Source organism: Cryptomeria japonica, chromosome 8, assembly GCF_030272615.1.
Source record: "Cryptomeria japonica chromosome 8, Sugi_1.0, whole genome shotgun sequence".
Lineage (NCBI taxonomy): Eukaryota > Viridiplantae > Streptophyta > Pinopsida > Cupressales > Cupressaceae > Cryptomeria > Cryptomeria japonica.
In genome coordinates, this window is record NC_081412.1 from 595084628 (window position 1) to 595108643 (window position 24016).

A 24016-nucleotide genomic window follows, 5' to 3' on the forward strand; every position below is an offset into this window, starting at 1 on the left:
GGATAGATATATCTGTAGCAATACTTAATTTAAATTTTCACATATCAACGGAATCCATCTTTCTTTTACAAATCAATCCATTAGTGCATCTTAGAGAAGTCTTATTCATTACAATAGTATGTTTTCAATCAATTTAAGTTTAAATTAGTTCTAATCAATCCTTATGATTCATTACAGAAGTTGATGAAACCTGAAAGACTCAAACCAGTAAAAGAACCTGTTTGTGGAAGCTCATTCTGTTCAAAGGGGCTATTGTGGTGAAATATAATTCCAGAGCCAGTTTTATCAGGCAGTATCTACAGTCATGGCAATCTGCTACAGCATTACCAAATATATAGGATCTAACATGCCAAGTAGAGTTGAATCTGATAAGCAATCCAGCTAATGCAAAATCCCTGCCTAAGAGATAAATAGGAATGCGTGATAAACTATTGTCTTCTATAAATCATTATAAAAGGAGAGACGCTTGTTTCATGTCAGCACATTGTGATGGTGAAACTAGTAGACTTATGCCTGCAGGGGTAATAACGAAAGAGGTTATTTGGCATAAACCAGTCTTGTTACTGGATTGAAGCAGCATGACCCATCAACAACAAACTGATGCTCCTGAAGACTCATTAAGTTTATGCAATGCATGCAACCAACAAAATCACAACTCAGACCATGGGAACCAACATTCATCAGTACATCCTAGAAGGGAAAGTCAAATGGCCTTAAGTTTAGGCACAAAAATATGTGCTCAGGAAGCATCACAGGCATCTGACTTATTAGCAGAGAGTGTTATTATAGTTAAGAATAGCATACAGAGTTTTGAATGCTTACAATATGAAGACAAGAGAAAGAAGCCCCAAATTTTTTCTACTTCAGGCAATTTTCTTGGCCCTGGTACCTCACTCCCAGCTGCTCCATTTGACATCTTATCAGAAATTGAAAACAATGATTTGCAGAATACTTCAAACAGTTGTCCAGATAAGAGAGAAGTGACTTCAAATGTAAGTGCAAGCATGGATTTTTGTTTCCTCAAGGAATCTAGTATGCTCAACAATACTGGCACCTGTACACATCATAATTGGCAAAATGATCCTTGTGAAAGCCTTGCTTCTCCTTCTTTCTTACCAAATACATATAATTCGAGGCCAATGAATATGGAGCTTGGAGACCCTGTTTTGAATTTTTCCACTTCCTCTGGTGCCCTCAAATCAATAAATTGTGAAGAAAGCCAATTGGAAAAGCTTTTGCTGTTTCAGATGGGGGATGAATTATCTACAGCTCTTGTGTCTGGACACAGGGATGGTCTTGGAAATTTTGATTCTGAACTACAAAATGATATGAAACAGAATTCTTTCTTAAATCATGTTCATCTGATCAGTGGTCATGGATACACTGAGGCCTTGGTTCAAGAATTCAACTCCGCCTCAAATCTTGGTGACATAATTCTTGACAATAATTCAGGTTTCCCATTTTTTTCGGAATTAAAAGAAGATCTTTTGGAAGCTGTCGTAGCTGGTTTTCCATCCAGTAGGAAATTGGAACCCAGATCCTGCTCAGTTACTATTGATGACATTTCTTCTCAGAGTGGTTCCTCCAAAGGAGCTAATTTTATAGATGAAACCAACAAAAGAGGTTATCCCCTTGGAGATTCTACACAAGTTTCATCCTCCATTCAATTGCAGAAGCCAACAAATACAAATACCAAAATTGAATCTACAAGTTTTTTTCAAGATTTGCTAAAAGATAACAGTGGGATGCATTCTGAGAGAGAGTGGGTAAATAGATACAAGCATGAAGATACACCAAATACTGCCCGCAGAACTTGCAAACAAGGGAAGACAGGCAGACCAAGACCCAAGGATCGGCAGCAAATTCAGGATCGTGTTAGAGAATTGCGTGATATAATACCTAATGCAAATAAGGTTGCTATAAGGGTCTGAATTGTTGTTGTTACATCTTGTTTAATTTTATCTTTTGCTCTTTTGATAAATCGCTGTTGTTCATTCAATAAGGATAGGTATTGTGTCTTTTCTATATTTCATGTCTGATTATTTTCTGGAATTTCATAGCATAATTATGGTTTTAATGGGTGTGTACAGTGCAGCATAGATGCTTTGCTTGAACGTACTATAAAATACATAAAGTTCTTACACACTGTTACACAGAATGCTGGGAGGTGGAGCTACAAAGGAATCTTTAAGGTACACTCCTTTACCATCTTTCTTGATCTAATCAAGGGCTTATCTCTTCCACTAAGCATAACTTGGCTAGAAACTAAACATCCATAAGTATCATGAGGTTTTCACAGTCCATGAGAAGAGTATAACGCTTCTTATAAAACATACTTATCTTTGATCAATGTTTTGGATCACATTCGTAATCCTACATTAGGATAGTTTAACTTTAATCCTCATTACCCTGATGATGAATTAGGCAGTGATCTGAAACGTTGATAAATTAAATGTATGCAGTATTTACCAGAAGCTTTATACTCTATCTAAACATCATTAATATATCAATCTGTAGCTTAATTAGTTTTGCATTTATAAGAAAGAATCTCATTCTCTACACTGTCATCAATTGAAATATAATTCACTTTTGCTAGTCAACTTGATTTACATTAGGGAGCATAGTCAAGATGTGAACTAACAGGCAAAAGTATCCCCAATAAATGAATAACAGAAGTTGAAATCTTGCTCAGTATGTATGGTGAAACGTCAAAGAACTTGAGAAGAATAAAATTTGAAAAAATATGTTTTTATAAAATCGAAATAGAAACTGAGATGAAAATACTAAATAGTCAATGACTCACATGCATCAGTTTACAATAATTGATATCAAGAGTCCAACCTTGTCACTTAATTTTAAAGGTCAAGAACCAATGCAACTTCTGCTAACTGTAATCACCTCCGTACTTGTTTCAGCCTTGATCTTTTAAAATAAATAATGACAGAATTAATACGTCCACAGTAGAAACAATACAGTGTAAGATAACAATTCAGTTCTGGTAAATTTTTCTCAGTATTTTAGACTCAATATGCTTTTTTATGTTGCAAGGACAAGACTTCAAACTAGCTAAGAGTACTGCTGAAGTCTCCTTCATAAGATTAGGTACCATTAAAGCAGAGGAGGAGTTCAATAATACATCCATTTTACTAGGTATCACATAGGTAGGTTTTCTAATCAACCATTGCAAAAAGTGAGAACTGGTGCTGGTTACCTACCCTTTACATTCAAGATGGTAACAACAACCCAAAGCTTAGATATAAAAGAAAATGTTCTTGCCAAAATGACAAATGTTGAAATTCAATATTTTTAAGCTATGTTGATCCTACTTCTAATGTGTTTGAAGGATTTTCCTGAATGTACACTTCAATATTGTTTCTAAGGCAGTTGTTCAAAATCTTTATCGGGATTGACTTGACAAGCTAAAGGATAAAAGTTTTCCCCATTTAGTTTGGATTAAATTGAGAAATTAATAAACACTTAAAAATTCATAAAATTGAGAAAACAAAATGGTTTTTCCTAAAATTTCATTCCAATTTGTGATTTTGCATGTAAAATTGGGATTTAATCACAATTCTGATAAATTGCAAGTTTTTTTGCTTCTTTTTTGGTGCATTGAGATTCATGCCGAGCATAGGAAAAAAACAATAATCGAATTCAGACTGTATTATTGAATATGCTGAGTGCCTATTACTTGTGAGTTATTGTGGTTTTCAGAGAGTTTTGCTACTATTGATTTAGTAAAGATATGGCTAAACCTGAAATTATTGTTGCATGCAGTTCTTTTCAGTTGGTTGGTTATAAATGAAGGTGCAAGAGATGCCACTTGAGATGATCACTGCATTCCCAAAAACCCCTTGTTATTTCCACATTTTAGAATTTTTGTAATTGGAAGTATCCTTTACTTTTGTGAGAATATTTTTGTGAAATGGAGTGAAAAATAATTGATTGATCTTTATTGAGTCCTATGCCAAAATAAAATGGCTTGGAATTGCAATTTGAAATGGAAAATATTAAATAAGCTTTAGAAGACTTCATAAGTCCCAAAGACAGAAGTATTATAAGCCTTATTATGATTCTAGTAATATAAATCTTGGACAGAACGTAATTCCAACTGACAAACAACACCTTTAGGAATCCCTTAAAATAAATCTTGTTTTTCTGTTGGTGTGGTTTTGGATTGGAAGTAAACGGATTAGACCTGTTAAAATCCTCCTAGCAATTTTCAAGTACATTTGCTTTATATTATGTTTATTTATCTAAGATCTCCAGCTATAGTCTGTGCTATTTCTTGATCATTTAGTAATATCTGTTGTAGATTCTATCTACTGCAGCCTTCGGCTAAAGCTTGAGTTAGCAATTTTTGATGAGGCTTCACTTATATTCTTTAAGTGCTCGCAGCTTTTATTCTTTATTTTGGCCTTGTTTTAGTAGGTCCTGTTGACAGGTGTTTTGTGACCACACCAACACAGAATAATGTTTTCCAACAGTCACTTTATCCTCTCTTGATCAAAGTCCAATGTACGCTAAGATTGCGACAAGTTCATACAATTGAATGCAAGATTCTGATTATGCAATCGATGTGAACTCAGTTGGTTTGATGTGAAATGCTGGTAATCCAAGGGGACTTACGCACACTTAAAGAAGATTTAGGCAGATTTGTAACTTCAAGGAGATTCTTGCGAATGATTTAGCAGTATATAGCTCTTTTTTTTGGGACTTTTCAATTTGAAAATGCTGAAAGTAAAATAGGAAGGGTTCAGGAAGACTACTCTAAATCTAGGAACTCAATAGATAGCAATGATTCGGATGAGATCAACCACACTTCACTTCGCCACTAGAAGACAACTACACGAAGCAAGTGCAATCTTCAAAGGTTGTGTTTGAAATATTTTAAACCATTGATGAACATCATTAGAGAACAATGTTCATCCTACAATTTAGACTAAGCGCACATAAAATAGCTCAGTCCAACCTTGCATTGTTGATAAAAATCATCTATTGACAAAAGGTACGAGCAAGTGATCTTCACCTTAAAACATTGCAATCAACTTTGTTCATCTAAATGCTAAATATAAATCTGACCTAGGAAAGTGAAACCATGCAAGCTGCAAAATAACACATGTATACATTCTGGAGAACATTCTCTTCCTGACCTCAAAGTCATCCCCAACATTGGCCCAATAATCCTCTAGCTGAATTTTGTGCTTGTGCTTCACCCCAGCAACCTTCCTGATCTTGTTGTATGGGTCAAAGAATGACCTTGCCATATGGAATGTCAAGTGATAGAATAATAGTTCATCTTTTGAATTTTTTGTCACTGCCAACGTCGGACACATTTCTGTGTAATCTCCTACGACAATTGGAAATTCAATTGATAGCTTCTTCTTCTTCTTTTGGGTTTTATCGTAGGCGGTCAACTGCCTTGTCACCTCCAGCAGCACAATCTTGTCTGCTGGATACCTTGGCCACTTATATGGCTGATCAAAAAACCCTCGGACCCGAATGTAAGTGAATTTTGGAAATTGTATATACTAGGCTCCATACTTCTTTATCAGCTTTCTAGCCTCCTGCGTCAACCTTATATGGAATCCACCTTTTAACAATCTGGTTAAATGCATGGTAAAGGTGTCGCTTACCAACTTGAAAGAAGTAATGTTGTATAAGTGCAACTACAGATAGCACTCGTGAACCTTCCATTGGCTTGGTCCACATCCCATAGGTCCCTTTCTTGGCAAGCCATTGAATTTACCCATTCTTGCCAGTGAGTAGATGGCATATGAACTCATATAAAAAGATTGGGTCTTCTTTTGCTTCAAATTCTTTAGTTTCTCATGCAAGTTGTGACCGATCAACCTTGCCCAATCTACAATTTTGTTGCCTTCCATTACTTCATTGATGAAGAAAAATATCCAAGGTTTAAGAAGAAGGCTTGTTGAGATCCCATGATTCCGCTCAGCATTAGCACAAGGTTGGTATACTCCTGCTTGAAGTCCATTGCTGGTGATTTGCTTGGGCATCTTGAAAATGTGGGGCTTTGCTTTTTGCATCCATACTTTGTTAATAATTCCAGCACATCTCTCAATGCCAGCATCATATATCATCGGTGCTCTCTCTTTGTTTCTATAAGTCATGGATTGGTATGTTGGAATTCCAAATGTCTCTCCAATTGCTTCAGCTGTTAATTTGGCCAGGAGTTTGCCATCCGATGCCAAAATTACTCTTCTCTTAGCATTATAGTGTTTCACGCACTCCATAATCAGCTCTGAGCATTGGATGGTTGGAGGGAAGTCGACAATTGCAACAATCCTGCTCTTGACAATCATGGTGGCAATGGTTGACGGAGCACATCCAGTTGTTCTAAATACTCTATTATGGAATTCTCCCAGCTGGAAAGTCCCCAAGTTTGTGTCGCTGTTTTCCTTCCACTTTGAAATAATCTTTGATTCTAGAAGGAATCCTTTTAGTTCGTTCTTGATCTATGTCTGTTGGGAAGTGCTCGCAACCTTCCTACAAAACAAAATAAATAACATTAAAATCATCATAAGGAATTTAAATAAATCGATGAAGAAGGAATTTCACCCTGTAAATTCCAAACTTGGAATAAAATAAAACCTCTGAGAACTTCTAAAATAATAATAAATTCTGATTCTGACTTTTCTCCACTTCTCTCTAATTTCAGATTTCTCCAATTAGCATTGTGAGAAATGAATTTCAATCCATCGTTTAAATAGAAATCTCTTACCAAGTTGCTAAGTTGGCGAAAGGTTAAAATTGGCAGTTGCATTAAAAATGCGTCATTTTTCCTTTGACAACTCACCATGCAAACGGGTCCTACCATATATGTGGAGTTCAAAAAAATGGAAATTTCTAAAAAATCTTGAGTTGTGTGTCATAAACGTGGAATATTCCCTTTGCATGTCGCCAACTCATTAATTGCGAAAATATTTCCATTCTGAATGCATAAAGATATTTTGAAAGATTTTCCTTCCTCGAAAGAATTTTGGCAATCCTATTTGCTTCGGCAAGAATCTTGTTTGTCTGGATTTTGGGGAGAGAGAAAATTCTTGTAGAGAGAATTTTTATCTTGAAGGAATTATTTTTTCCATGTTCTTGTGTTCATCTCATTCTGAAGGAGATTTTTGATCAATCCATCACTTCCCCAATTTTTTAGGAATTTTTTCCATCTTGAGCTCTAGAATTTAGGAGAGAAAATTCTCTCAGTTGGTCAATTTTTTTCTTGTGCCTTGGAATTTCTTCATCTTGGGCGTAATTTTTCCTAAGAAAGGAATTTTTGAAAACTTGAAATTTTCCTCCTTGGTCATGAATTTCATTTCAATTTTGTCTTTGGGCGCTATATTCACCCAATGAAGGAATTTTGGAACCTCTTGAAATTTTCCTCCTCTTCCTTGATTTGGTGCCCACTTCCAAGTTTGGGTGGAATTTACATATGTAGGAGGGTTTTATCACGGAGGAAAAAATTCCTCCCTTACCTTTTTCTAGTGCCCTTGTCCAGGTTTGAGCACTCAATTGCTTAGGTGAAGGATTTTGTCACTTGGAAGGAAATTCCTTCCCTGCCTCTGTTTGGTGCCCCAATCCCACTAGGAGGAGGATTTTGTCTTGATCTTGGAAATTCCTCTTGCATCTTGTTTTGGCGTCCATCCTCGCTAGGGTAGAATTTTGACCATGTGGAGGATTTTTACTCTTGGAGAAAAATTCCTCCTTTATGCCATTTTGGCGCCCTTCTCTAGAATTGGGCGCTAATTCCACGAGGAGGAGGATTTTGTCCTTTGGAAGGAAATTCCTTCTTGACACTCATTTGGTGCCCCATCTCCTGCTTGGGCGAATTTTTTGCCATGGTAAAGGAATTTGATGAAGTTTAGGAATTCTTCCTCTTGCCTTAGACATTTTTGTATATCATTTGGATTTCTTTGCCATTTTCGGAATGAAGTGGATTTTTCGTGCCTTAAAAAAATTTTCGTGCTTTTTCCACTTCAGGAAAGAATTTCATACTTAGCCATTTTTTTGATCACTTGTTTGCTTTTTCAACTTTTTGGATTTAGACTTTGATTTTTAGGAGTGCTTTGCCTTCAGTGTCCCAACCACTGCCTGAGATGGACATGCCAAAAATAGACTTACTAAAAATAGTAAGTACTTCCAAACATCATATTAGGGCAAACCAGGACAAGGTGACACTTCTAAAAATAGACTTACTAAAAATAGAAACTGCTAAAAATAGTAAGTTTGTCTTTTTGGCAAAATTAGGCCAATCCAAGACGCAATGAAACTTAAAATAGCAACTTACGAAAAATAGTAAGTGCTCAGAATTCACTCAAATTTCACTAGTAGCTTCCTTGAAGGGCTCTGACTTCATTTCAACGTTCAACTATCCCAAAACCCTAAGGAAAAGACCTCAAACCTAAGCCTGAAGGGCAAAACCCTAAAATAGACAAAACAAGATCCAAACTTAGCCAAATTCGCTCAAATGACTTATAGACTTGATCAAATCTCATCAAAAACACTTGCAAACCCAAGAGACTAAAGGGATTGCTGTGAAAAGACTCAAATAACCAAAACCAAAAGACCAAGAGGACCAAAAAACTAGGGGTTCCCCATTTGGAATGGGGTGATGTGTGATTAGGTCTCAACAGGTCCATGGGCCTTAATTATTTAAATTCAAAGGAAATAGCGAAGCGCACCACATGTTAGAATGGTGCAAGTTCTCCATAGTTCGAGAACTATTTCTCTTTTCTCGTTGCACAAAAGCGCCATGTGGCACCTTCACACGCCAACATTTTACAAAGCAATAGACTATGCCTTTCCCTCTTCGGTGTATCTCCATGAGTGATATGTGTTTGCTTGGCGCAATTCCTCTCGGTGCTAGAGACAACTTTCAAAATTTTGCGCCAGCACACCACGTGTCCTACCCGCATTCCATTTAGCAAAAAGAAGTGAAGATTTATTTATTTATGTGCCCAAACTACAGAGTTATGCATGTGTCTACAGGGCACAAGTTGGGGTTCTCTAAAGCTCAAAGAAGTTTTAAAAGTACACCATTGGCCTAGTTCTCTAACAGGCAAGCTGCGGAGTAAAGCAGGTAGTGTCGTGTGTCAGCATCTCATGAAATTAAAGAGTCGTGATCCTCAATTGATTCTTTAGGTGGTTTTAATCGAAGTAGTGGAGCATGACAATTGGTAGAACCACCACACATGAAGGGAGCATATCATTACCCAGTCTTGTAGTTGCAATGACTGCCATGATGACGGTCTCCGTACAGGGAATTAGAGCATCTTTTCAATTGCAGCCTCCTCTTTTGAAAAGGAAAAATATTCTATAAAAGCAAGGTTTATTTTTGTTTTAGGGGTTCATCACTTTTATAAAAAGAACATTGAGAGAGAATTGCAGCCATTTATCTTGTAATATATTCTTTTGACCTTAGCATGTTATGTTCTTAAAATAATAGAAATTAAATACATGGAATTATGCATTTCTTGCCTTTGTGATGTGTTATTCCTGTGAATGTAGTTGATCTATTGCTCCTTGTCTGTCTAAAAGCTATTGTGGTTATTGATTGCTATAGTTTATGCTTTTGCAATTTTCGTTATATGATGCTTGTAATGTTTTTGAATCATGTTTAGGACTTCCAAATTGTTACAGAGCTAGTTATATGTTTGTAGTATGCTATGTGATGAATGAAATGTTTTGAGATCCAGTGCATCGCCTTAGTTTAGATTTTATGTTTCTCTCTCTCTCTCTCTCTCTCTCTCTCTCCCCTTTTCCCAAAAGAATCACGAAGAGCCGTCATCTAAAACCCTGAAGGTCTTTTTGTATAGTGCAATTTAGTCCCAATAAGTAGAACTTCCATAAGGTTGTTTCTCTTGGTGTCAGCTTTAGAGATCAATAATTCTTTTTCTAGCACACCCGATGGGGCCACTCTGAAGCTTGATTAGAATTGGGTTTATGAGCCAAAGGCTTGTTACCAAATCACGAACAACACACAATCTAGGCTGGCTACTACCCCCATTGGTAGTTGTTTAAGTGTAGGCTCAATCTGTGATTTAGATGGCTCTCCCGGGAGCACCTCGAAATTTTGTGGAATAGAACAATGATAGCCCACTTATACCTTTGACTTCGCCAGCTATTTGGGATGCTATTCCCACCAATTCTTTGAAGGCATTACCCAAGTTCATTGGGGAGTATTTCAAAATGCCAACAAAACATTTGCAAGATGTAGCTAATGTTTGTACCATTCACCATGTTATAGAGAAAAATGTAGTGTTCAGACTACTAGCAACCTCTTTAAAGGAAAGGCCCTAGACTAGTATAGATCTCTACCCATTAACTCAATAGGCACTTGGGACCAACTTGGGGACCGTTTCTTTGACTTCTTTACAAAGAAAGGAGACTAATCATCCCTGCTCCAACAACTGATAACCATTTAAAGGGCTCCTCAGGAAGTAGTCATAGACTTCAATACCAAATTTCTGTTACAAGTGCGGTTGCCGTTGCACCAAAAGATCGACCTGTTAATGCTCGATACAACCACTAGACTTATAGAATCCATAGGAGATAGTTAAGCCATGTCACAAACTCGAGCGCAGAGCTGCACAACACAAGGAGACCAAGGGCACACACCTTGCAAAAATCCCCCCCCCAACGTAAGCGAGGGGTTTGAACCCGTGACCAAGCTCTGATACCACTTGTTACAAGTGCAGTTGCCGTTGCACCAAAATATCAACCTGTTAATGCTCGATACAACCACTAGACTTATAGAATCCATAGGAGACGGTTAAGCCATGTCACAAACCCGAGCGCTGCGCTGCACAACACAAGGAGACCAAGGGCACACACCTTGCAACAATTTCTTAAAACTTGGCAAATAATTCCAGTCTCTGCTCAACCCCCTGTTGATATGGTGTTCGTCTTTTTTCTGAAGGCTTTCAATTTCAATATAGCAGTTATGATTCAGTCGCTGGGAGGCCAAACATTGGCAGACTCATACAACTTGGTGGTTAGAGTTAAGAACAACTTGATAGATGCCAAAAATCTCCCTCCATGATTGCCCATGCCAGTGTTTCTCGAAATGCCAACTTAGTCGCAAGAGTATGTAGCTCTGGCATGCCTTCCGCTCCACCCTCCATTTATTTATATCCTAATGCTCAGACAAATGCATCCACTTCTTCCTCACTAGCTACAAAGGTTAATGATATGAAAAGTTTGTTGTGAAGATTTTCAAATGAGATAATCAATCTAAAGAGACAACAAGCAACGCCTCCGAAGCCCCCTTAATAGGATTACCAAGGTGGGAGACCCTCGTTTCAGCACAACCAATACCAAGTAGGGGTAAGATCTGGCGCTCAACCTCAACCCTCAAATCATATGCCACCCGTTCCAACCTTGCCTCAAAATATACCGCCAAATCAATTTAAAGAGTTGGTTATTGGCCTGAACAATTTGGCGGATGACACAAACGCATGATACTTTTCATGAAATGATGCTCATACACCCCACCATTGTCTGAGGGTAAACCTTCAATAAAGGATAAGGGAGCAGAGGGGTCAAGGCATTATGCTTGATGTGGGCGTGTATGCTTACCAGTATCCATGGAGAATGCTATACTCATGTCTTAGGTTCAAGGAATGTCCCTTGAACAAGAAGTGGAAATTGCCCCGGATCATGCACTTTTCTCATGGATGGAGGGAGAAGACGTAGTGTATGCCAATGATGCTTTGATGTCAAAGTTTTCTTAAGTTCAATTAGACTATAACACCAGTTCTAAGAGAAGGTTTACTGGAGAACCAATTCTACAGGTGCAAGTGCCCAAGCCAACTCCCAAAAGGGTTTCAGACCAACAAGGAGCAATGCAAGAGTTCTTGAAGTCAAAGGAAACCTTTTCCTACAAGCCAAAGGAGCCAAAGGTCTAACCACTCAGATCACTCAATGTAGTTGAACAGATGAAGAAAGCTCCAACTAATGTATCACTATGGGACATTGTGGCCACACTTGAACAAAAGTCTCTATTGCAGGATGCTTTGGAAGGTAGTGAAAAGAAGACATCAACTAAGACAACTCTAGAGAACATCCATTAAAAGGGTAAGGAGTTGCTTAAGGAAACACAAGACCGACCATTTGTGGCTTTCATGAATGCCAAGAAAAAAATCACAAAGGAAGAGGCAGGTAAGCCAAAACCCACCTTGTTCTTCCTAACTCTCATTGTAGGAGATAAAGCACTTCATAATTCTATGATTGACTTTGGTGCTAGCACCATGGTCATGCCTAAACAAAATGTGGATACCTTAGGATTAAAATATGAGCCCTTAGGTAGAGGAGTCATGCAGCTAGATGGTAATAAGGTCCAAGCCTTGGGACTGATCAGGAGCCTCCCTTTGACCCTATATGCATGCCCCAGCATCACCATTCCCCAAGAGGTGGTTATAATAGAAATTCCCCTTGCTTTTGGCTTATGTTTGTCTCGTGACTTTATTGCTAAGATAGGAGGATATTTATCCTTAGACTGCTCTCATTTGACTTTGATAACCAAGTATGGTGCCAAAATGAAAGTGCTGTTTGAACCATTGCATCCTAAGCATATAGCTAATGATGCTATGATGGATTTCAAAACTGCCCACACCTCTGTGGAGGCGGGAAAAGCGAGATCAGGTGACTAGGACCTAATCCCACTTTTGCCAACACATTGAGAATACGAAAGAGCCTAGGGAGATAGATCACTTTGGCTACTTATTGTGAAAAAGAGAGACTATCTCTTAGGTTTTCTATTCCTCTTGTTGCAAATGATGAGAAAAACTAGGGTTTGAATGATCAACTAGACTAGGAGATGAAGAATAAAGCACAAATGAACTTGAAATTACACAAACTTGCAGATCTAGAACTGAGATACTGAAAGAATGAAAGGGGGAGGATTTTGGATGTGTACTTGATGCTGCAAAATGAGCCAAACTGACCAGGACTAGGGTGCCACGCCACTATCCCTAAGAATTTGACAGAGAGCTGTAACTGGAGAGATGGAATCTGGAGGTCCTGAACCTGAAACCTACTAAAAATCACTGATTCTGGGGACCAGGGCTACACGCCCCTGTCCTGGGAAGGACTAGGGTGCCACGCCCTTGTCCTTGACAATTTTCTACAAATTTGGGACTTCTGGGTGGTTCCAGTGCCTTTTCCTGATCTGGAACTACCTCCGGGTACCTGTTCCTACACCTACAATTGAAAAGGGAAGGTTTGGGTGGCTATAAAGGGTTTTGCCTCAATCAAACCCCTGTGTTGGTGACTTCCACCTCCACAAATAGCCGATAATGTACTGAAAATGTGTTTGCTAGAACCTTGTGTGTATGCAAGATCCTAAATGATAAGAAACTAGAGCTACCCTACACGTGAGAGTAAACCCTAAATGTAAGTGTGAATGTAAATGACAATGCTTCAAACCAAATATACTAAATGATCTAAAGCATGAATGCAAATATGCAAATTGATGTAAAGAAGCTCATACAAAGACATGAAAATAACATGAAATCATACCAATCCCCAAGGGAGAGATATTGCCACTAGATCTCCTATTACTCTTCAATGTCTTCAAGGCTCCTAATTGATGATGAATGCTTGATGAAATGTTGTTGAAGACTCCACATAGGCTTCTCTTTCACTACATAGAAGGCTCCTTATGCTTGCTCCAATAGCTTTTTCCTAGACTGGAATTCCTTTCGATCCCTTCAAATGAAGAAAGAGAGCTCTTATGTATGAAACCCTAGATCTTAATTTCGACTCGATTCCGTGTTTAGGCCGACATAAGAATTGAATTTCCTACCAATCTTTTGGGGTTAAGCATTATAATATCATAGAATTATGGTCTCGAAATTTCAGGAAAAAATCCGAGGACCATGTGCACTCCCGCCACGGTCCGACCAACTTTTCACCAAATTTTCAGGGCCGTTAGATATGATGATATTGGAGCGAATCCCAAAGTTATAGCTGATTTCAAGGTGTTTTGATATGCGAAATCGGGCCTTAAAGGTCGAAATAGGACATAATTAGGGTTTATGATTAAATGATTTATTGAAGGAATAAAATGAAGAGGAGCACGCTAAGGGTAAAGGGCCCAACTTTATAACATGTAAAGTGATGAAACATGACTTTAGCTTTAATTAAATTCATTAATTAAATGCTTAAAGGGGAATTACAATGCAAGATGCAAACACACCAAGGTGGGTGCTAAACCAAGTGTGAAATTGTACCAGCCTAGCAAGGGTGTACAATTTACGACACTACAACCTCCTTCACCAAAAATGAAATGTATCATGTAGAAATGCTAGAATATGGAATCGTTGGAAATAGGAGCTTGTAGGAAGAGGTGCTTGTGAATGAGTTTATGAAAGTGACCCTTTTGGTAACTATGATGCTATCGACCTTGGGACATATGTAATGTATGATAAAGATCTAACGATCTCGAAGGTCACTAAGAGTAAAAGGAGCAATAAAGAGAACCTCAACACCATAACCTTGGTATGTGTACTGTTCACTTTGATGGTGCCGAATGCAAAACTGGCTCAAGAGCTAGTGTCCATTTAGTCTCTGCTACTAGAGAAGTGATCTTGAGATCATTTCGATTGCAATTCGCTTGCACGAATAATGAGGCCAAGTATGAAGGCTTAGTCTGAGGGTTGAGCCTCACGGAAAAGATGGGGATAAAGCATTTGAGAGCCTTCGGAGAGTCAGAGCTAATGATCAAGTACACATGAGGAATGTTGATTGCAAAGAATGTTTGGATGAGATCTTATTGCCATAGAGCATGGGACCTAATTGAGGGGTTTGAAGCCTTCAATATCCAACTGGTTCCTCGAAATCAACGTGTTGAAGTGGACTGAATGGCAACAACCGCCTCTCAATTTGATCCATTGATGGACCTACTAACCAAAAAGCACTCAATGTGGGTAATCGTGAGGCCAACCATCCTTGATAATGATCATAAGTGGCAAGTGTTTGAGGATGATGCTCAGTTTGCCATTTTCATTCAACAATTGCATGAATTTGAAGAGCAATTGCACCCAAAGATCAAAGAGGCATATGAAGATTGAAGATTCGAATCATTTAGCTTAGAACTAATAAGATTCCTAAAGGGCTAATCACTCAAAGAGCTTGTTTGACTGCGATGATGCAAGAAATGATAAGTGGAAGTTTGTTGCAGACATGGGAGACTATTTTGATCTTGATGTCAGAGGTGACAGGAAGTTGAAGGTTGGCAAAGAAGTTCCCCAGAAGGATAAAGAAAAGCTGATAGACCTTTGAATTAGGTATGACAAGGTCATGGCATGGACCTATGATGACTTGAAGGGTTTTGACTGCAACATTATTCAACACACCATAGATCTAGTGCAGGGAGCCAAGCCCATTTGCCAAAAGCAAAGACTGATCAACTCGAAAATAGTCTGATGGCTCAGGAGTTGAAAAAACTCATCGACTCTTGGATTATATATTCGATTAAGCACTCCACCTAGGTGTCTAACTTGGTTCTTGTGTTCAGAAGAAGAATTGAGATATCAAGCTTTGTGTGGACTTTCGAGATTTGAACAAAGCATCCTTGAAGGATCACTACCCTCTCCCTTCCATGGAGCAGATCCTTCAAATGGTCGCGAGTTTCGAAATGTTTTCCTTGTTTGATGGCTTCTCAAGATATAATCAAGTATGGGTAAAGGAGGAAGATCAACACAAGACCATGTTTACCACGAAGTGGGAAACGTTTGCGTATGCCAAAATGCCCTTCATCCTTTCAAATCCAGGAGACACTTTCCAGTGAGAAATGGTAGTGTTCTCTAAATCAAAAGATCATTTTGATCATCTAGAAAAGGTTTTCTAGAGATGCTAGGAGTTCGGAGTGTCTTTGAACCCCAAGGAGTGCATGTTAAAATACACAAAAGCCTTAAACAACAGTTAGAAAGAGAAGGATGGAGCGAGGAGAAAATCACAGCTTTTTGGAGGTATCATCAAGAAATTAATGTTTTTAATTTTACTGACGACTCCATCACCATGGCTGATCAATTTGACACCAAATGGAATGCGAAACACCCATTGTCGTCAAATATGGATGACACCTAGCAGTAGGATCCCACAACAAAAGAGACCTTTGCCTGATAAGGTAGCACAAATTTATGATGTGAAGAGATAGCGAAGCACTTGAATTCTCGAGAGGAAGCCTGCAGCTTCACAACAAGCTCATGTCTCTTTGGGCTTTGTAGGAAAAGTATCCTCCTCAGGTGCTACACCACAATCTGAAAAAAAAGAACATAGAGGTTGGACTTGAAGAACCTACAAGACGAAGAAGAGGTTTGTTTTTGTCACATAGGATCTAGCGGTCACCATGACGTAGGCATGTTTTACTCCCTCTGTTATCTCTTCTTAGTCTTTAATTACCCCTGTTGTGTCTGCAATTAAAATATCCCCCTACTTTTTTTTCAATTAATTCCAGTTACGAACATTACAAGCACTCGTTAGGATTAGAAAATAATAATCAAAATACAGCTGAAAGGTAACCCTTCCACTTTCTGATCACCAAGAGCCCAATGTGGGAAGGTGAGAGCATATAGTGATAAGGGGGTTGTTAGCTTCAATAATCAACTAGAAATTACAAGCTGGGGGGCAATCCAACCTCTTCTGCTTATGCAACGGGTGATAGAGATTTCAACAGCAGTATGGCGGTATGACCTGCCAATTCTGGAATCCAAGAAACTGAAATAAGCAACAATCACTCGACCACTTGTCCAGCGGGAGGACAAAAAATGAAAATTACAATCTACTCAACCACTTATTCAGTGGGAGGACAGTATTACAATAAGATAAGATAGGCGGCAAAGCTAGCCTCTTCCACTTATTCAGTGGGTAATGAGTTACAATCCAGAAAGAAATAGTCGTTAGTACTACTAATCAACTTTACAATATATAGCATGAGATTTCAGAATAAGAACAACACTATCCATTGCTGCAAATGATAAGATATGCACTCCAAACCACCAAAGACTAATCACTCCAAAAAAACACACTTCTCACTAGCAACTTCAGAATCTGATATGCAAACAGCAAGCTGGATATACGCAGACCAGCAACTACAAAACTCACAAAAATGCTCACAACTTTGCCCACACTCAACGGAATGACCCCAATCAGATGCAAATGAAATCTAGAAGATATGCAATGAAGCTAGGACTGATAAAACGTGTCAAATAGACCCCAAACTATTTTGCATGCATTCCAAGGCAATTACAGCAAGGTATGGTCGGGCAGAAAATTCTATTTGCATTTAAAAATTCAAGACTCAAAGATAGGCACTAAAAACTTACAGATATGATTGCCTATAGCATAGAGAAATAATGAGCCGATACCTAGAATGAACGGATGCACATGCATAGAGATATGAATGAAAATAAGGTACAGCCACACCAAGACCAACAACCTGGAACACACACACAACACTCCAAAATCAGAAAAACTCGAACGCACACTTTGCAATGAATCCTTCCAATCTTCTGAGTGAAGAACAGTCCCAAATCTCAACTGGTCACTATCTTTCAAGCGAGAAGCTAAGCATACAGTCTAGGAGGTAAGCATTCCTCGAAGCATTCTAACAACATTTCAGCAGCACTTCGTTATAATATTCATGGATAGTCTTAAATGAAGGCCAGAGCACATATTTATAACTTCCTCCTCAAATCCAACTTCTTTTCCCTCCAATATGGGATTATACAATGACATTCCAATGTCCTTAATTTGCATTTCATTTTCCAATTCGCCCATCACATGGTCGCAAATACACTTTATTATAAAAACTACATCAGTAAAGTGTACTATGGCATCCAAAGAATAAAGTGAATTATATCATAAGTTGTCTTATTTTCCTCCTAAGGCGTCCATCTTGCCTTAATCATTCACTTATAAAATATTTTCCTCAACCAAGAATCTCCCACATATAATTAAGGAAATGATTTTAGATATCAATATAACTTAAGCAGTCCCCCTTAAATAAATCGTCCAACTTTTGTCTTAAGTTATAATTTAATTTAAAACACCATTTTTCATCAAATACTTAACTTGCCAAACAAACTCCAAAAATGTTGGAAGACATGCTCAAACTGACCTGTCGGAAATAGCCATTTGAATTGACCAACTGAACCCCTACTAAAAATAGTACTTACTAAAAATAGCATACTGCTAAAAATAGTGTGTGTTTCCAAAGTGATTTTTACCACATTCTGAGCAGCTGTCGTGGCTTACTAAAAATAGTAAGTCCGAAAATCATCTCCGAAGAATTTGCATGTCAAACCACACTGGAGCTCTCAAAAAACCCAGGAAAACTCTATAAAGAAAACAACCGTCAGCCTGTCGCAATTTACTAAAAATAGTAAATTCATAAATCTTCTCTGAATGGAATGCATGTTATACCATCCTGAAGCTCACAAAAAACCCAGAGAGCAAACTGTAGAACTCCTACAAACACCTCTCCGAAAACCTTCCTGAAGATAGAAACCCTAATTTAGTCTCTGGTTAGCCTATGGGTTTCCAAAATAGGCTAAGACTCCATCCATCAGTCTAGAACTGAGAAGGGGACATTACAACAATTTCTACTACATCCCAATCTACAACTGCTACTACAATTTCCACTATTCTGCAGCCTACTATTTTCAATCTTGCACCCACACTTCCATCTGCTCTTGCATCCTCTACCATGCTCACTTCATCATGTATGCAGATCTCTTCACCGTCGCATTCGACAATGCCTTTATTTTCATCTTCTCAATTGGTTTCCTCAATAACTTTGCACCCAACACAAGTTTTGCAGAGCATCTTGCCTTTTTCCCCTTCTACTTTAAGTTTTCCACTAATTGCTTCGATAGGAGTACAGATGGGGATTTCTACTGTCCCCATTCCCTTTGGTCTTCCTGTGGGCATCCCTTTTGTTAAACAATATATTCAATCTCCAACTGAGTACTGTGAGCAAACAAGTGTAACGAAGAAGGCTTGAGAAGAGAGAATTCAGATTAGGAGGGGAAAAGAAGCTTTGAAGCCAACCACCCCTAGAATTGAATCTATCTATAATGAAACACATCAAACACTAATGGTTGCGTCAATGATTCCTAATATCAACAAGCAAGAAGGGAAAATGAAACCCGAGGATTATACAATTCATGTTGTTGGCCTCATCTTGAGTCAAGCTCGTCCATAGGGCAATGTTGAGCTGATGGAAGAGACACAAAGAGCCATCGCAACTTTTTTTTGAAGGTTAGTTGACGAGCAGGCAAGAAAGAGGAAGAACTGATGAAAATCAAGGCTACTATTGACAGACTCAATGTTGAGATTAAAAGAAAAGATATTGAAATTGCCCGGCTTAATGAGGAATTGCAAGACAAATCCCCGACAATGGCTCTCTTGTCCGAGAAAGCGAAAAACGCAAAGATACAAATAGAGCTATAGGATGCACAAACAATAATTGACACAACAAAAAATGAGGAGAATTTCATTGCCAAATCACAGGCCAAAGAGCAGGAGCTGATGCAATTGCAAAAGAGCCTCTTCAACAGCACAAATCTGCAGCAACAATTGCAATAGGACATGAAAAATCTAAAAGATAAGCTACAAAAAGAGCTAGGTAATGCTCAGGCTCAAGGTGAAGTAGAGAAGAAAGCAAGGGAATTGGCAGAGACTCAACTGCATGAAAAGTTGCAGGAACTGGCCTGAATACAACAAGAGCTCTTAGACTCTTTGGGCATGCAAGTCTGAATCCAACAGGAGCTATAGGACAAAGAGGCTCAGTTCCAAAAGGAGCTCCGAGAAGCCCAAGTTAGATGTGGAGAAGAAAGCAAAAGAGACCACTGAGTTTGCACTACGAGGAAGAGATCAAGATCTGATGCAATTGTGCCAAGATGACTCTAATTCTTTAGATAAAATTAAGCAATTGCAAGAAGAAAATAAAGGTAAGGATTCATAGATCCAGCAATTGAAAAGTATGATAGCAACTTTCGTGCAACAAATAAATATTCTTCAAACGATGCAACAGCTTTACATTTCCTATTGGGAGAAAATAAAGGATGTTGCGACATCCTTGCGATCGACATTAAAATTCATTGTGGATGCACAAAAAGATAAGTGTGGATGTTAGTTTTGTTGTAGAGCAAATTTTGACATCTATCGCCCCAAATGTAGTAGAGTTCAAGCTATTGATTGAGAAATTATACACAACGATGAAGGATACCTTGGTGGTGGCAGGAATCAGAAATAGAAGAATAGCTATGAAGAAGGCCAATAAATTTATCAAATGGAATAAAGCAGCCCAAAAGGGCGAGGAGTGTCATCAAGCCCTTGAGCTCACAGTGAAACAAATGAAAGGGCATATCGAGCAGTTCGTCCAATAGGGACTCCCATCTTCTTTTCTTCCGGAGGGCTTAGTTTTTGCAGAGACTCAAATAAAGCAACTTTTGGAGAATAAGCAGAAAGACCAATCGATCTTCCACTCCTTCGACTCTTCTTCAAGTGTTGCGGAGGTGTATGGAATTTTGTGTCCATTGGCACAACTAAAATTCCATATAAAGGCCACATTGGCCATGAGCAATTTTCCATTCAAGGAGATGTTTGAGCTTGACCAGGCATTTGAGATGTTGCAGTAGAAGGTGCAGCCTTTGGAGGCTAATTGAGCACCTCTACAATCAATGCTCTCAAAGTTGTAAATTGTACAACTTATTCTTTGTGTCTCAGTTTTGCTAGAAACCAGAGATTCCAGGTCCAAACCTTTGCAGGTAGAGGTCCCTGAGTCACCAGAGTTGTAGATTCCATCTATCGCAGCCTTTGGCTAAAGATTGAGTTAGCAATTTTTGACGAGGCTTCATTTATATTCTTCAAGCCCTCGCAGCTTTAATTCTTTATTCCAGCCTCGTTTCAATAGGTCCGTGGGCCTTAATTCTTTAAATTCAAAGGAAACAACAAAGCATGCCACGTGTCAGAGTGGCGCAAGTTGTCTGTGGTCCAGGAACTTTTTCTCCTTGTATGTTGTTTGAGAGCACCACCTCGTGGCTTTATGTGCAGGCATTTTACAAAGCAGTGGGCCATGCCTTTCCCTTTTTGGTGTATCTCTATGAGTGAGACTTGTTCGCTTGGGGTGATTCCTCCCAACGCCAGAGTCAAAGCTTTCAAAATGTTGCGTCGACATGCCACATGTCTTGCTCACATTCCATTTAGCAAAAAGAAGTGAATATATTTATTTATGCGCCCAAGCTGCAGAGTGATGCACGTGTCAACAAGGTGCAAGTTGGGGTTCTCTATAATGCAGAGAAGTTTTAAAAGTGTGCCATTGACCTAGTTCTCGAACGGGCAAGCTGCAAAGTAAAATAGGTGGTGTGGCGTGTCAGCATCTCATGAAATTCAAGCGCTGCGATCCGCAACTGATTCTTCAGGTGGTTTTAACCAAAGTAGTGGAGCATGACAGTTGGTAGAGCCACCACACATGAAGGGAGTAGATATCATTACCTAGTCTCGCAGTTGCAACGACCGTGGTGATGAGGGTCCACGTGTAGGGAATCAAAGCATCTTTTCAGTTGCAGTCTCCTCTTCTAAAAAGGAAAAATATTCTATAAAAGTACGGTTTAGCTTTGTTTTAGGGGTTCATCACTTTTGTAAATAAAGAACATTGAGAGAGAATTGCAGTCCTTTATCTTGTAATACAATCTTTTGACCTTAGCATGTTATGTTCTTAAAATAACAGAAATCAAATACGTTGAACTGTGCATTTATTGCCTTTGTGATGTGTTATTTCTGTGAATCTACTTGATGTATTGCTTCGTGTCTATCTAAAAGTTGTTGTGATGATTGATTGCTATAGTTTATGCTTCTGCAATTTCAATTTAAATGACGCTTGTAATGTTTTTGAATCATGTTTAGGACTCTTTCAAATTGTGACAAAGCTAGATATACTGGTTGTAGTATGTTTTGTTATGAATGAAATGTTTTAAGATCCGGTGCATCACCTAAGTTTAGACTCTCTCTCTCTCTCTCTCTCTCTCTCTCCTTTTCCCAAAACAATCGCGAAGAGCTGGCTTCTAAAACCCCGAAGGTCGTTCTGTATAGTGCAATTTAGTTCCCCATATGCTAATCTTCTCTTAAGGATGTTTCTCTTAGCGTCAGCTTTAGAGATCAACAGTCTGAGCTAATAGCATCAACAGAATCTGTAGTAACACACTAATTATTTTAAGATAATATAAACTGAAACAAAATAAATTAGACCGTATCAGAATTTCTTTGAAGTTTATGTGGACATATTCTGAAAGTGGCCGAAATAGTTTGTCAACAATAACTGTTAAGGAAGAGAGAAGATGCAGAAGCACAAATCATGGTAGCAAGCATTAAGCACCTCCCAAAGACATTCTTATCACAAACATAATCATGGTTTTCAAGAAAATAATAGGTCATATAACAGGTTCATTTTTTATGCACATGGCTATGAAACAGTTTTTGTAAATATCGGTGTTTCAATGGAACAGCTTGCATCTGATTTCTTTCCATTTTACTGTAAACCAATTACTTGAAAGCTTATAATGTACCTAGTTCACCTATTCGTGCCTTGTAATGAGCATTACTTTATTTTATCATACAAACAAGATCAATCAAGCAGAGCATATATAGTAACTGGAACTGCCCTCTATTGTAAGCAGTTCAAAATAATTATGCAAAGAGAATTTCTCTTTCATGTGTAGCATTTCCTTTCTTGCACGTATTTTTTGCTTCCATGGGATGCATAAATGCTTGAGATTATGCCCCGACATGCGATGTGATAATTTGTTCTGTATCTTAGTATCTTGAGTTATTGAAATGTAAACTATAAGATTTCTCTTCTTGTTCTCTACATTTGAATAGATTATTTTGTTTTTGCCTTAAAATTTAATCATCCCCATAATTGCAGATGAGTGGAGATGAAGCTAGAAAGGGTTCACTTAAGGAATCAGAGAGTGGGGCATGCTGGGCAGTTGACTTGGCTGCATATGGAGAAATCCAAAGGAGGCATTGCCCAATTATTGTTGAGAACCTTAGTCAGCCAGGACAGATGCTTGTGGAGGTAAGTAGATATTAGGTTTTTTTTGATAAAATGGTGAAAAAGTAAAGCATAACAAATTAAAAAACATTCAGTCCCACAGCCTTACCAACAAATGGCCAAGAATATCAGTCTAATAATAGCATAAATTCAGGTAGCTTGAAATTGGGCACTACCTAATAACCATCTAACCTTCATTTTCAATCCATGACCAAAATTAAAACTACCAGTAACGTCTTTCAGTGACATAACAGTCCTTAACTACTTCACTAAATATCAATGTTTTCAGAATGTCTGCATAAACCAAAAAATAATATTACTTCATTTTTCAGGCTTTCCGAGCCGAAGTCAAATCCTACACAACACAGAAAAATGACTAAATTTTCCAGCACTTCACCGATGTGACCCCAAATTAGTAACCTTTCAATCCTGGTGCTTCAATGGGGGAAGCATCAACCTGGGCAGTACCTCCTTGAAAATGGTGCAATATTCATATTGCTCTATTACCATGTGGGGGCCAAAGCAAGGGTTTTCATCTCACACCAGACCTTCCATCAGAGGACTGACAAAGAGATGGGTTTTGATGTCTGCTATGGTTTTTTTTGAAGTGTCACATGCAATGCACTGAATGGAACAGCTGAAGAACTGACATCAAAACCCTTGAATAATTTAATTTTTTCATGAACCAGCTGGACTTGAACCTAGGACCTCTCATTTGTATGTTGAGGTGTTTTTGTACTGAGCTACACTTATGGTTTGCATGTGGCTCATTTTCTCCAACACCACTATTTCAGCTACAATTTGGTGCTTAGGGCTCCTAGTGTTGCTAGAATACCATGTCTGGGAATTCAACTTATGAGCTCCACAGTACATCCATATTGTTTCTTATTTTCATAAAATCCATTGTGTCCTTAAACTCCATACTACCCTACAAATTTAGCT

General features: G+C 38.4%; 1 protein-coding gene across 4 annotated transcripts in view; it reads left to right on the plus strand.

The window, feature by feature from the left end:
• The window catches only part of LOC131029841 (uncharacterized), a 62583-nt gene that overhangs the window by 36285 nt on the left and 2282 nt on the right, over nucleotides 1–24016 (plus strand). For 3 of the 4 annotated variants that reach the window (XR_009102841.1, XM_057960491.2, XM_057960494.2), the window contains exons 2-4: nucleotides 178–1913; nucleotides 2091–2192; nucleotides 22946–23098. Coding sequence is in view for 3 of the 4 variants with exons in the window: in XM_057960491.2 (XP_057816474.1) it covers nucleotides 579–1913; nucleotides 2091–2192; nucleotides 22946–23098 (1590 nt within the window). In the remaining variant the exon portion in view is untranslated. The remainder of the gene's footprint in view (nucleotides 1–177; nucleotides 1914–2090; nucleotides 2193–22945; nucleotides 23099–24016) is intronic. The other variant, XM_057960492.2, reaches the window with a different exon arrangement.